The sequence below is a fragment of the Sinocyclocheilus rhinocerous genome, unplaced genomic scaffold, assembly GCF_001515625.1.
Source record: "Sinocyclocheilus rhinocerous isolate Xijiao unplaced genomic scaffold, SAMN03320098_v1.1 scaffold48, whole genome shotgun sequence".
Taxonomy (NCBI): domain Eukaryota; kingdom Metazoa; phylum Chordata; class Actinopteri; order Cypriniformes; family Cyprinidae; genus Sinocyclocheilus; species Sinocyclocheilus rhinocerous.
The window spans coordinates 57,200-72,247 of NW_015635971.1; the positions used below are offsets into that span (position 1 = coordinate 57,200).

Below are 15,048 nucleotides of genomic sequence, written 5' to 3' on the forward strand. Positions count from 1 at the left end.
AACCAATCAGAGCCCATCGCGTATTTCTGAGGGAGGGGCTTCATAAAAGCAAGAAATGATCAGCGCGTTAATAGGAGAAGAGACAGAGCGGTGTGGAATAAAGGTAAATGTTTTTTTTTTTGTTTTTTTTTTTAAACCAAGCATTAACATGTTAGACTGCAACCCATAAACACAATCAAGCCTAGAAAAAACCCAGTGAACCACCCCTTTAAAATATATTAAATTAGAAAATAAAAAAGTTATTTTAAATGGTAATACTAGATCCCAATATTAGTGTTTTTACTTTATTTGTGAGCACACAAATGTAGACTTGGTGATTAAATTGTACAAATATTTCAAAACATTACTTTTTTTTTTTTATCCAAATCAAATCAAATAAATGCAGCCTTGGTGAGCATAAGAAACATTTAAAAAAAATCTTACTGACCCCAAACATTGTAGTGTCTACATTACAGGTATTTTTTTAAAACAAAAGACAATATTTTGAATAGAAATTAATTTCATATATGGTAGGGTAATGATGGTTAAACATACGAGGAGGGGTCGTCAGCTCCATTCAGTGAATCAGAGGCAAGGTTACGAGCGATGGTGTGGAAGTGTGTCCATGTCCATGTGCACGTTCATCTTCATCTCATTCTCCAGAATTTGCACTAGTTGCTGCATGGAAGGCAGATGGCCTGACTCCAGCTTGGACCAAACTGGAACATCTAACCAAAAAATGCACCAAAATAGTGTCACTATGGTGATAATACAACCACGCCATTTTGCTAACTTCCGCCAGACTAAACCACCGAATTAGGCTATCGCCACACTGCTTCTCTTTAAAGATGTCAACAAACCCGTATGCTTAACATGTCTGATAGACAGAGAACAACTGTAATTCTTCTGATTTGATAAACAATTTCTTACATAATACATTTTCTATGTGCTATTCCATAAAAAGAGCTTGAATGCCATGGGTCAAGACAGATTATGTTTTACTGAAAAGGGTCATAAAAAGGATTTTCTAAACTTCGAAATCATTCAATCATCCCATTTAAAAAAAAAACAAGTATGTACGGGTTTAGGTAAATTAATATACAATAAATATACTACAAATAAAGTAACTTATTATTAAGAAACAGATATTATATAAACAAAAATTTAAATTATAAACATTTAATGCTCAATTTAGGAATCAAATACGCTTACCATTGAGTGTGATTTCAAAAGCACCAGTAGACATACACTGATTCTCGATCATATTGCTGAAGAAGAACACCATCATACAGGCATATATCTAAAAAAAACAAAATAATAATAATAATAATAAATAAAAAATAAAATTAAATTAAACATGCATTGCTGCAGCTAGTTTGTTTGTACATACTTTATACTTTATTTTGTAGATGGTTTATACATAACTTGTGTGCTACTTTTTTCACACTGAAACGTACAAAAAATAATAGTAAAAAATAAAATGTAAAGAATGCCGAAGGTTTTCTTCTGTACTTTTAAGTCCGCATGAAATAAAAAAAAAAGTTCATTTTGTTAGCGCCCATTGCTAGTCTTGAGGTGAACAATATATCCGTGCAAGTTAATCCACTGAAAAAAAATTGTTTGTCTTGGTAATCTTTAATCAAAATCTGAATATTTGTTTCCGCTCTGAAATAGCATTCATTCCTTCTCTCTTCAATATTCTGTTTCAGTTGGAAATACGTCACTATACTGAAATAGAGTTGGCAACAGCTTCTGGTTCACGTGGACTTTAATGCCTACATTTCAGAAATAGTGCAGAAAGAGTCAGGTGAACATTAACATGGGAGCTTGCTCTTTGGTCTCTAGTGTATTACACTCTCCAATAACCACAGACGTCACTGAGGTGTTACAAAGTTACAAACTAATGAGCTCCATGGGGAAAAAGTTTGTATTGGGAACCTACTACTCAAATAGATTTCAGTTAAGAACAAGAATCTAAACCATCAAATGAAAAAATCTCAGGAAAACAGGAAAAGTCTGAGGTCCTGCCTTATTCTCCTGACTCCAAACCCAGAGACCTGGGGCCTGCATGCCAAATAGAGCAAATGGATCCTTGCCCACAATGATCACGCCGATTAACAATAACTTAAACATAGACAGAAAGGAAGCAATGTGCCTGGGGGGGGAAGAAAAAAAAAGACACTATATGAATAAATAATTTACATGCACATACATACACTAGTAGAATTAGTAGCATTATTGTTGTAGTACTGTTACTGTTCTGTTTTTTTTTTTTACAGAGACACTAAATGACCAACAATGCCTCAAGCAGCCCATAATTCTTTAAATCCATTTTAATATAAATGTATTCCTTTGATGCAAAGTTGAATTTTCAGCATCATTAGTCCTATATTATTCAATGTCACATGATCCTTCAGAAATCATTCTAATATGATGATTTGCTGCTCAGTTATTATTAGTGCTCGGTTATTAATAATGGTTCTTATTATAATCAATGTTAAAAACAGTTTTTGCTGCTCAATATTTTGTGGAAACATTTTTCAGGATTTTTTTTTTGAAGAATATAAAGCTCACAATAAAAGCATTTTTAAAAATAGAATCTTTTGTAACATTATACGGTTTTACTATCACTTTTGATGCATAATGAATATTTGCTGAATAAAAGCATTCATTTCTATAAACAACACACACACCTCAAACATTTGAATGGCAGTATATAATGGTTTCTGCAAAAATATTAAGCAGTGCAACTGATTTTAGTATTGATAATAATAATAATAATAGTTTCTTGAGCAGCAAACCACCATATTAGAATGATTTCTGAATTATCCTGTGAAAAAAAACCTCAGCTTTGCCATCACATAAATTAATTACATTTTAAAACACATTACAATAGAAAAGTTATTTTAAATTGTAATACAATTTCAAAATATTAGTGTGTTTGTTTTATTTGTGAGCACATAAATGCAGCCTCATTAAAAACATTTAAAAATCATAATATTTCCAAATATTTGGAAGTCTGGTGATTCTTTTGCAAAGATGTGCGAGTGTGTGTGGCCACAAGGATAGAAGACATGTAAGTGGTTTGTAAGTAATTACCTGTAGATAGGCAGTGGAAGGTAGTTCTCTCCTTCTATGCGGATGTCTGGGTACCGCTGGTTCAAAGCCTGCGTGTACTCCTCGAGCACCCGCTTGTATCCTCAGGAGACACTGCAGAAAACAAACAAGATGATGAAGACACACCTCAGAGTCTTTGGCTCACTACCACAGGGTGGCATGAAATACAACAGACTATTGTGCAGTAACTACACAAACAATGATTTCCATTTCAGACTGTGATAAATGACCTGCCACTAATAAAAGCAGCCTCAAATTGGCTTTAGAAATCCATAAATGCTGCATTATTAAACGTGCAGCGTCTCAAATGCCTAAGTGCAAGCACGCAGACATATGGGCTAATCCTCAAATGACAGCCCTCCGCTTAACACCGGATTACTGGACGATTATAACATCCTACCGAGGTTATCTGCGAGACTACTTGTGCCATATGAGACAAATTAACGCTTGTCTTTGTATACTGTGACCGTACACATTCCGTTGCTTAGAGTAAGTGTGGTTAATATCTCTGCGAGGTTAATCACGTCGAGCAGCGCTATTATCAACACACTCAATGTCATACACTGGTCGGCTTGTACCGGGGACCGACCGACATAAAAAACGCCCAAACTCTCACTCACCAAATCTGGAATTTGAGAAGAGGACCCGTGGCAAACTGCACCTTCATTTTCTTGACGCCACTGTTATCCGCAGAGGCACTGTAAAGGCAACAGGCCCATAATATTACAACCGAGAGAGGTAACCAACGCATCTCCCCCACGACGATTAGTTACTGAACTGAAAACAGGAAGTGGTGTACTGGATTTCATACGGGTGATCCAGTAAACCACGCTGGGATTGGTTCGCGATTGCTTGACGTGGAGTCACATATTTTGACGAAGAAAGTCTCAGTTCCACGAATCAGTTCTTTTGAACATTTCGTTTCAAAGAACCGCTTCAAATAACTAACTAACTAAATAAAAATAAAAAAATCAATAACGGTTGGCGTTAACAAACAAGATAAAAAAAATTGCATAGATACACCTCAAGTACACTCAAATATATATATTATATCATGTTCATCTTTTTTGTGATAAAGCTTGTGTTAAATTCTTGTATTCAGTACATTGTTCGTCTTTGTTTTAATACTTATCCATTTTTTTTATACACAAATGCAAATTCTTGGGCAAGAACCCGCTACTGTCATTTTTAGTAGACCATAATTCCAATGGTTTGCCTTTAATCGGCATAAAAAAAACTTTGAAAAGTCAAACATTACTTTTAATGTTTAACCTAATGTGTAAATGTATTATTGTTATTGTATGATATGTATTATTTTCTATTGTTCTTGTTGTTCTGTATTTGTTGATACAATATGTAGGCTAAGTCGGCATGAACAAAAAAAAATCTAAAACAATTCAGCTATTCCTTTACGTAATCACGCAATGACGCTTATTATAAATTCATATTTCCCAGTTCAGTTAACTGTAGACATTCAACTAATAAATGAATAGTCATTCAAAACATATCAGCATATCACTTATCGGCTCATTGCGAGTAACGTTAGTGTATTTTCTGTCCGAATCCTGAAAGAATTATCCAGATCGTTTTTGCAAACCGGTTCAAACGATTCATTGAAAGATCCCACTCAAAAAGAACAATTTCTTTCAAAAATTAGTATTTGCTATTTCCAGAAATAAAGTTAAACTTCTCCTGGCTGTTTTAAACCACATGAAACGGTTTTAAATGACATACAATGCAATGAAAAAAACATATATACATTTTTAACACCACAGACAGTGCAAGAATCCAAGATTTATATGCCAAATCGAAGGTCTCGATCAAGCTCTACACACTATGCAAGGCTGGTACAAAATTTATAAAACTAAATTTAGTAAATGTCGTCTTGACGTTTATTATCAGCGTTTTTCAAAAAGCTGGGCGGTCTGAGCCAGGGTTGCCAGGTTTCAGCAACAATACCCTCCCAATTGCTACTCAAACCTAGCCCAAAACTAGCCCAATCGCATTTCGAGGTGAGCTCCCCGTTAAAAATCGCGCTCTGGGGCTAAAATACACGTTTTTGGCAGGGCTCCCCTGGTAAAATTCGCACTCCATGGGCTAAATATCACGTTATCGGGGTCGCTTTAACCCGCGGCAACAGTGATAAAGTAGCTCAATTCCGCCGGGAAACCGCGGACTTGGCAACACTGGTCCGAGCATCAGTCCATTTGCGATCTTCCGGTGTGGGCGGAGCTTACATTCTGTGTACGTAGATAAAAAAAATCGACGTAGTTTTCTCTTCATCCTCAATAGTTTGAGTTCGTAGTATTTGTGACCGTCTCCAGCTCATTTTTACAAACCACCAGCATTTGTAACGATGGTCGCCAAACAGAGGATTCGTATGGCCAACGAGAAACACAGCAAAAACATCACCCAGAGAGGCAACGTCAAATCATCGGTACGACAACTCTTCTTGATGCTCGATAATGTAACAACAGAAGTGAAATTAACTTAATGTAAGGTATTAGCTTAACTGATTTTAAAGTGAAGCGTTTAAAGGTATTATTAATATTAGGAATTATTATTTTTGCAGTGAAATAGTGGTTCGCAATACTGCTGTGTATGCTTTTATTGCTAAATCCCACTGCGCTACTACTAACTACCATACAACTAAAAACTGCGCGATTGCATCTGATTTCATGTCAATTGACGCAGAGAAACGTCAGTGATGATAAAGTTTCGGTGGGACCGTGGCTCTTGGCGCTCTTCGTCTTTGTTGTCTGCGGCTCAGGTGAGTACTTACCAATACAAACGATTTCCAAGTGATCTGTCATATCTTAGACCAAATAATAAACACATGAAAATAAATAGTATTTTATTTTTATACTAGCATATATTGCGGTTTTTGTTTAGTCCCAAGGTAGGTAGACAAAGCTGACCTCCACTCATTTTTTGGCACACTGTAAAACCTTGCACTGTAGTGAAGGCCGAGATAATAATGCACACTATTTACATGGACAATGCTGGACTGATAGCATGACTTTATCTGCTTATTTTCACTGGGTACAACACGTGGATCTGCAGGTGCTGTTACTCTTAAAACAGCATTGAAGAACATGTGCTTTAGGTATTCCCAGGAAGAGCAATGGATCTCATTGCCAGCTGGCTTGGAGGCGTTGAGACATAGCTTGAAAGATGTAGCCTTTTTGACAATGTCATAAATAGCCCCATCTGGATTTGATGTGGCACATGCTCTGACCTGATTTATGGGTTGCTGCCAGTTCTTGCAGAGTTTTTACCTGTTGACATCTAGAATATGTTTGCTTTGAACAAATGACATTTTCGGTGCATGATTTTGGTCATCTTGCTCTCTGTTTGCTTGCCCTAACTTTTTGTGTTTTGGAGAAGCATAAGGTTTACACTGTTAGAGATGACACTCATTGGGAAAAGCAGATAGGTTTCTTTTTGTGAGAGAAAAGAGTTGAGAAACATAAATATCCACTAGCACAATGGCCCGTTATATCCTGCTTAATACCGAAGCTGGCATTTATGTTAAGCCTTGACTTCATCAAGCTCAGGTTATCAATACTCTTCCTCCTCAACTTTTCCGAAGGCTGGAATGTCAGCCTTCTATAATGTTTTTTTTTTTTTCCTCCTCAGCAATATTCCAGATCATTCAGAGCATTCGAATGGGCATGTAAAGAGGACCAATGATGTCTCAAGTATCCTCTCCTTGCCAATTCCACATACTGCAACTTTAAGAAGGAGCCTCTCTTCAAGGCTTTTTGCTGATTTTATTGGTTTATCTTCTATGAGGTGCAGCAATCTTGTCATTCGTCTCTGGTGCCTTGTTAATGAAGAAAAATCAAAAAGCCATAAAATTGCATTCCGATCAATTGTAATGTTTTTTTGTCAATTTACCTTGATGTAATTTAAAAATCTTGATATGTCTCAAGCAGTGATGTGATTTGTAATTCCTGACTTCTCGTTCATTCCTGAAATAATTGTGAAGAAATTATTTAATGTCTTTTTGACCCCCCCAAATCTAAATCACAAATGTAAAAATGTCTCTTCTCACGCATTGTATTACTTTTCTTTTCCTTGTTTTCTTTGTAATTTAATAGCTGCCTCCTTCCTTCTAGAATATGGAACTTTAACCTGAAAAATGTAGTTCTCTGGCACATATTCTTGTCGTTGTGGTACTGTTAACCATAATAGAATGTGGCTTAGCAATTCAGCTTTTTTTCAGAACTGATGCTGTTATATACTGTATGCTATGATAGCGAGATGGAGTGAAGAGGAACAGAGCTGGACTAAAATAAAATTTTTAAAAATGGCGTGTTTTATTAAAATTTTTATTAATTTTATATTTTTATTATTATCGGCTAGTTGATGATCTTAACAACAATCTGAAATGTTTGTAATTTAACCAACAGTTATCTAAGGTGTGTCAACTACCCATTAAAACTACAAGCAGGAGTATACATTGCTTATATTTATTACCAATAGAGAGACTGGTATAATGACATAATCGAAATAATTACACAAAATAATACATGAACAATAAGGAGCATAAGAGTGCAATCTAGTAGGTTAAATGAAACATACCATATTTGAGCTGTTTATACTGACTTTAAAGGGGTCATATGATGCGATTTCAAGTTTTCCTTTCTCTTTGGAGTGTTACAAGCTCTTGGTGCATAAAGAAGATCTGTAAAGTTGCAAAGACTAAAGTCTCAAATCCAAAGAGATATTCTTTATAAAAGTTCCACGTTAAAGAGTCAGCCACACCTACCTAAAACGGCTCGTTCTAACACGCCCCCACATGTCTACGTCACTATGTGGAAATATTAGCATAACACCACCCAAATGTTCACGCAAAGAAAGAAAGCATAACTTTTATTCTCGCTGTAGTATTGTTGACACTGCAGCCATGATTTGAAAAATAATGTGTTTTTTGAACATTAAAGCATGTCAACATATTCCGTTACACCAAATACACAAAATAATGATCTTTAAAATAGCATCATATGACCCCTTTAAAAGGACTGAAAACAAGGAACTATGTTCTCACCAGAATTCTGTCCAGGACTAATTGATTACATTCTGTCGTGATTTCTACATTGTTTAAATGATTACTTTTTCATTTTGAATTACTTTCATTGACTTGTTTAGATGGATAAAACATGCCAAAGACCGCAGCATCACTCAAAGATATTCAGTGGTTTACATTTGACTTGCCAATTGTAAGTGTCTCACAATGGGAGTCAGTGCAGAGTTGATTGCATTTTAAGGTGTTAATCTTGTTCATTCTGGTATGAATTAAGCATTTCATTTGTTGAAAACAAAGATAAGCGACATTAAACATACTTAAAGTCTATTTTGAACTACAGACACTGTAGTTTTGTCAATTTGTAAATGTTTAGAAAGACCAATGTATTTGATTAAAATTGTTAAAATGTTTAAACGTGTCAGTGAATACATGTGTCAAATCTTACATTTTATCTTTGGTTGCTAGTTCCAGTTCATTAAAAAAAAAAATCCATCAGATTTGACTTAATTATAAACAAGTATTGTTGAAAATAAGTGGGTGTTGACTATTTTATATTAAAATTATATACTTTAATATTACATTTAGACTGTTCAGGAATGATAAAAATAAAATGTTAAATATACGTTAGACAAATTATTGATAAACATTTAAGTGCAGTTAAGTGCTGAATAATTCTGAACAGAACCAACAAGAGTATGAACTGTTTTTATACACTCTACTTACATTCACATATAGTCTCCGGATGGCGGCGGTATGGAGCCATCAGTTCTCTTTTACTTTCACTGGCTGCGAAGAAGAGCGGAACCGCTGTAGTTGCTGTGGATACGTGAAGTTTACAACTCTCAAAGTCAGGCAAGAAAATTAATTAATTTTCTTATTAGCAATTGTCTACTTAAGTCATTGGCGGCTTAATTCTGTAAGTGAAAATCCTTGGTCAAACCTATAAATTTACGCGAAATAACGCTTATTACAACAGTCTGTGAATGTTTCAGCTTGGACTAGCAGTGTTTGTTCATTCAGTGTTTGTATGATTAGACTGAAGAAAAACACACAGACAAAATGTAATTTTGCTGCAGATATGTCATGTTTGCTTGTATACTTTGCATAAAGACCAGCTTTTCCAGTTAGTATAGTAAGAAAGGATAAGACCAAGTGTATATATATATATATATATTAATGAGGGATTTGTGGGTTTCATTTTCGTTCACTTTATTATTTAATAATTGCATGGGTCAATTATACATTCCTGATGTGCATATCTTTGATATGCATTAAAACCTATACTATAGGCTTATTCAGTGCAGCCATTCAGTTCGAAAGTATAGTGTCTCAAATATTACAAATCATCAATTAAAATAGGTGCAATTAAGCATGTCATAGAGTACTCTACGGCTGCAACAACTAATCGATAAAAATCGATCATGTAAATAATCGACAACGAATGTCATTATCGATTCGTCGCGTTTGCACACCGCGCACGGAAAACTTCCGCCAGTCACGTTAAATTACAGCAGTGAATAACGCATTTCTATGGATGAAATGCATCTAAAAATAGCGGATGAAACAGAGTGAGCTGCTGCGGGAAAGATGCGTGATCCTATTTTATTTCTATTCTATCTACTTTTCTTTTTATTTATTAAACAAAAAAAAAACCTTAACCCTCTAACACTAGCACTCTTTATTCTCTTTTGATTCTATCTTCTTGTTTTCTTTTTATTTATTATAAAAAGTAATGATAACCTGACACTCTAACACTAGCTCCCTCTATTCTGTTTCTATTCTATCTACTTTTTATTAATTATAAAAAAAAAAAAAATGCTATGTGTACTGCAGTAGACTATCCGGGACTTGTCACAGCACTAACATTTTGTTGCTCTTTTGTTGGTTTGATTGCTTCTATTGTCCTCATTTGTAAGTTGCTTTAGATAAAAGCATCTGCTAAATGATTAAATGTAAATGAATAATGTTACATTTTGTGCTATGACAACTAAAATAACAAATGTTTCTATCAGTTTCCCTTAATAACACACTGGCTGATGCATCAACATCCTGCACATGCTACATTTATATCTAAACATGTTACAATTTAAAAGTAAAAGCACATTGTTCTTAAGGGGGGCATCTTACCCCGTCTTACCGTACACAGGTGTCTTGTTAGTTTAGTGTCTTCTGCAGTATGTTCAGTGTTGAATTTCTCATGTGTTGATTTCTTTTGTCTTTGTGCACCTAAAGGCTTTATAAGATGTCTCCATCACTGACTGGTGTTTAGAGCAACTTTCCAGCCCAGTCTACATTCACTATGCTGCAAGCAGAGACGCTCCAACTGCTGTGCCTCACAGCCTCCAGTGGGGTCCCTCTGTTCTCACGAGGCTCCTCCAAGCAGCTTCCCTTTTCCATCATCGGCTCCCTAAATGGTGTCCATATGTTTGGCGCCGGCCACGAGGCTCAGTTAGCATGCTGTGAGACGGATCGAGGGAGTCGTGTGGTTTGGGGGGTCTTTCAGGAGAGCCTGATGCTGATTGCGGTGAGTGGTGATGGCGGCTCTTCCATCAGTGAGTTGCAGTTGCGCCGCCTGCTGGAGAACGTGTGGAACTGCATGGTCCTGGTCCTGGGACAGGACGAGCTGACAAACATACGCAACGTGGAGCGGCTAAAACGGGAGTTGCGCTCTTGCTACCGCCTGATCGACCTGCTCTTGGAACGTGTCAGTGACAATCAGGGATTTATGGGAGATCTGACGCAGTGTGCCGACTGTTTGCTTCCCTCCCACTCCGGCTTGCTTCAGGAAGCCCTAGACTCTTTCGCCCAAGCAGCAGAGAGTGAATTTGGCTGCCTGCTGGTGCACGGCTGTGTGGCACAGGCCACGGAGAAGTGGTGGTCTCGACTGACGTCCCAAGAAGTTGTTGTGCTCTCAGTCTTGGTGCACTCACTTTCTGGTGCATCTTCATGTGACTACCCGGTCTTCCTGCCCCAAGGAAGTCCTACCGTCGCCATTCGCTTGCTCAGTTTCCAACTACTTCCTGGAGCTCACGTGTGCGTCCTCTGTGGCCCCAAACCTTCTTTGCACAAGGCAGAGAATGAGCTCATTGGTCGTTTTTGGTCCACTTTTGTGGAGAACCTGCGTAGCTGTTTGGAGCATGCTGAACGTTCCACTCTTCCCTCATCTGTTAGCCTTCGCTGGGACGTCCAGGCTCTTCTGCTCATCAACCGTGAATCTCGACGTGCCGTCACCGTCTGCCCTCGTGTTCGCAGTGGCGCTCCCTCAGAGGCTACGCCTCTCCTCTCGTCAGGCAGGCGTTTGGAGCTCCTCCGCCTCTTTTATACATTTGCAGTGACTCGATATTTTACCTCTCAGGAGACATCAGTTTCGTCAGCCTCGGAGGATTTCTCTCAGGGCTTTACCCACGTCCCTGTGCAGTGTTACCTTGTCACTGATGAGTGTAAGTGTTATGGCCTGCAGAGTTCCCAACACCAGCTCTTCGTCCTCATGGATCTCTCTGTGCCCACGTTTGCCTTGCGTTCTGTGGCTACACAGACTCTCTCAGCGATTACTGCTGCAACTGGTTTTTAGGGCATTTGTTTGGACATGTATGGGTTACTTAAAGAGTTGGTTCACCCAAAAATGAAAATTCTGTCATTAATTACTCACCCTCGTGTCGTTTCAAACCCATAAGACCTTCGTTCATCTTCATTCCATCAAAAATATCTTAATCTGTGTTCTGAAGATGAACGAAGGTCTTACGGGTTTGAAACAACATGAGGGTGAGTAATTAATGACAGAATTTTCATTTTTGGATGAACTATCCCTTTAACCAGGTACCGGACTTACTGGATTTGTAAAAATGAACAGCTCAAGCATTAATAGTAGAGGATAGTTCACAAAAAATTAAAACTCTGTCATCATTTTCTTACCCTCATGTCCTAGTATGACCTGTTTGAGTTTGTGTTTTCTGTGAAAAACTAATTTCTAAAAATTGTCCATACAATGACTCAGCATACGATCGAAACAACATTGAATGCCATTGAGAAAAAAATGCCAAGACATTTAGCCAAATATCTTATTTTGTGTTCCATAGAATAAAGAAATGCATGCAGGTTTGGAACAACATGAGGGTGAATGATGACAGAACTTTCGTTTCGGGTGAACTATCCCTTTATTAACTGGTCACTGACGATTTCTGGCTGTGATCATCAAGGTTAAGGCTCCTAGCTTGTTGTATTTTAATCAGAAGAAGATTTTTGGTAACACTTTACAATAAGGTTCAGTTTGAACTAACGATGAACTATGTGCACCATTTATTAATATCAGTTACTCTAATGAATATTTCCTGCATCTACTATTAGTTTTATTTTTAAAGAAGTTTAAAGTGTAAATTAAACATTGAACAATTGCAGATTTATAAATGAACATAAACCTAGAATAGCACACACTGTAAATGTATTATTCATTGTTAGTTTGTGATACCTAATGCTTTAACTATGTTAACAAATTGAACCTTATTGTAAAGTGTTACTAATATTTCTTTACTGTCACTGCTTAAGTACTTTTTTTAGGAGCTGGATATAAAAAAATACAGGATATAAACAAATGTGATTCTAAAAAGTGAATCAAAATATAGACTCAAAAGCACTTAATGACTACTGTATGACTGTATATGTGTAGCATTCACACTGTGATACCACATGCTACCTTTTGGTGTGTTGTTGTTACTGAACATGAATGTAAAAATTGGCATTGAGGACCAACATAATATTTTTTAAAGCTGTGTATGTTAATATTTACTTAATGACACTGGTGAATTTTTATGTTTGCTATATGTTTCGGTTATATATTCATGTTATAGGCACCAACAAGAAAAATAAAATCATTCTGCATTCTAGCAATAAACCTGCTGTTATTATTTCTGAACCACATTCATGTTTTCACAGTGTGATTTTCTTTTTCTTTTTTTTTTCTTCTTCTTTTTTGATATTTTATTTGTAAAAAATCAGCCGAAATCTGTGTAACCACACCCCCTGCTGCCCAATCATATTATGTTCCAAGAACAGAGTCCTGCCTACAGCATAGGCTTGTGTGTATTTTTGTAACAACAGTGGGTGATGTAAAAGAAGTACCTAAACACTTGCAGGTTAAATAAAGACTGGATTTTGGGTGTGAGTATGGCTGCACTGAACATTGTAATAGCATGTTTATATTTCATTTTAAATATAAATAGCATTGTACAGCCTGCACAACAGTTAACCTGATATTGCACGCAACAATTGAGAAACTAAAAAAAAAAAGATAAACTGAATGCGTGTGACGTGCAAAAGAAAACATGGGCTGTTTTCATTGGACGTACTAGAAATCCAGTCTTTGGTTTCTGTACAACATAATCTGTTTTCATTAAAATTACTCATCAGTAGATAAATGTGTGAATATGTGTTTTGTTCTCACAGGATATGAAATTATGCAGGCAACTATAGTGCTATAGTCCTTGTTGTTTTGTTCATATGTAATTATCCATCAACAAATTAAACTTATAATGTCTTCAATTGGTGGAAAACAGTTTTCCTGAGTCACTCCCTCAGTCAAAGGTCAACAGTCTGATCATCACAAAGCTGAAATATTGTTGGAGGACAGTTAATAAGCTGTATAAAGCCACCTTGATTAATACTATTACAACACATTTATTTTCTAAAGAACGTCTTTTATGTTTTCATTTGTTGTGACTTTAAGCAGAATGCATAGTGCAATTAGTGGGGGAAAAATAAATAACTGATGTGAAAAGTACTGATTGTGGGGCTATATTCCATCACTGAATTATAAAGTATGTCCCTATATGCACAATTTCTATAGATGACCTCAGGCTGTTGGTGAGTGGAGTGATTAGGAAATGACAGACATCAGGACTGGTTTATTCGTCTCTGCTTTATGTTGAATATGGATAGACACATATTTTTGCCCTTAAGCTTGAGATACAACTTCATGACATAATTTGCTTGTCACCATCAAGCTTTTATGGCTGCAATATTTTATGCTTGAGCTATGTGCAATTAAATGTGTCACTATAAAATTATTTTGACTAATCATTGAACCCTGGGGAACCTCTCCAGAAAACCGATTGCATGTTATTCAGTCAGCAATGATTCAGACATACATTGCTTGCATAAATGTACTGATTTAGCATACAAGACAATGTACAAACTTGAATCTTAATGTTAGTACAAATTATGGATGATAGTTGTTACAGTTTTTATTCCAGTAAATATAGATATAGATAGACTTACTACATTTAGATTTATATGAAAAATAAAACAGCTTCCACAACATATCTATTTGTATTGCTTTTTCAGTAAAGTTGTAAAATAAACAACAACAACAAACATATGACAACTGATGTAAGTGATATAAGCATTGCCTTAGATGACATTAATTAAAAAAAAAAAAGACTTATCCCACAGTTCAACTTCTTGTTTAAAAATGTTGCCTGAATGTATCCCAGATGGATTCCATTGTTTAGCCTACTTTTAAAAATAAAGGTTCAAACATATGACAACTGATGTAAGTGATATAAGCATTGCCTTAGATGACATTAATTAAAAAAATTAAAAAAAAGACTTATCCCACAGTTCAACTTCTTGTTTAAAAATTTTGCCTGAATGTATCCCAGATGGATTCCATTGTTTAGCCTACTTTTAAAAATAAAGGTTCCAAATGTGGGTTTTCACTGCAGTGGCATAAAAGAACCATTCTGGGCTCCATAAAGAAACTTTCTGTGAACAGTTCTAAAAATAACTATTTTTTTATTTTTATTTTACTCAGTGTGAATAACATTTTAATAATATATCCCATAATATCTCCTCTTTAACAACCAACCAGCCTCCTCTCACATGTTCCAATAAGACCAAAGTGGTTGAATAATGAAGAGCATGCTGTC

At 36.1% G+C, this 15,048-nt stretch overlaps 1 protein-coding gene and 2 pseudogenes across 1 annotated transcript; 2 read left to right on the plus strand and 1 right to left on the minus strand.

The window, feature by feature from the left end:
* LOC107747507 (selenoprotein T1a-like) overlaps positions 1-3,957 on the minus strand; it is a 5,800-nt pseudogene extending 1,843 nt beyond the window's left edge.
* A 1,345-nt stretch (positions 3,958-5,302) lies between these two features.
* Positions 5,303-7,412, plus strand: LOC107747510 (stress-associated endoplasmic reticulum protein 1-like). The gene is made up of 3 exons (XM_016562047.1): positions 5,303-5,533; positions 5,791-5,866; positions 6,736-7,412. Exons 1-3 carry the CDS (start codon positions 5,453-5,455, stop codon positions 6,774-6,776), a joined length of 198 nt encoding a protein of 65 aa, XP_016417533.1. The 5' UTR covers positions 5,303-5,452; the 3' UTR covers positions 6,777-7,412.
* A 655-nt stretch (positions 7,413-8,067) lies between these two features.
* Positions 8,068-11,785, plus strand: LOC107747509 (protein fuzzy homolog pseudogene; annotated as a pseudogene).
* Positions 11,786-15,048: the final 3,263 nt, after the last annotated feature.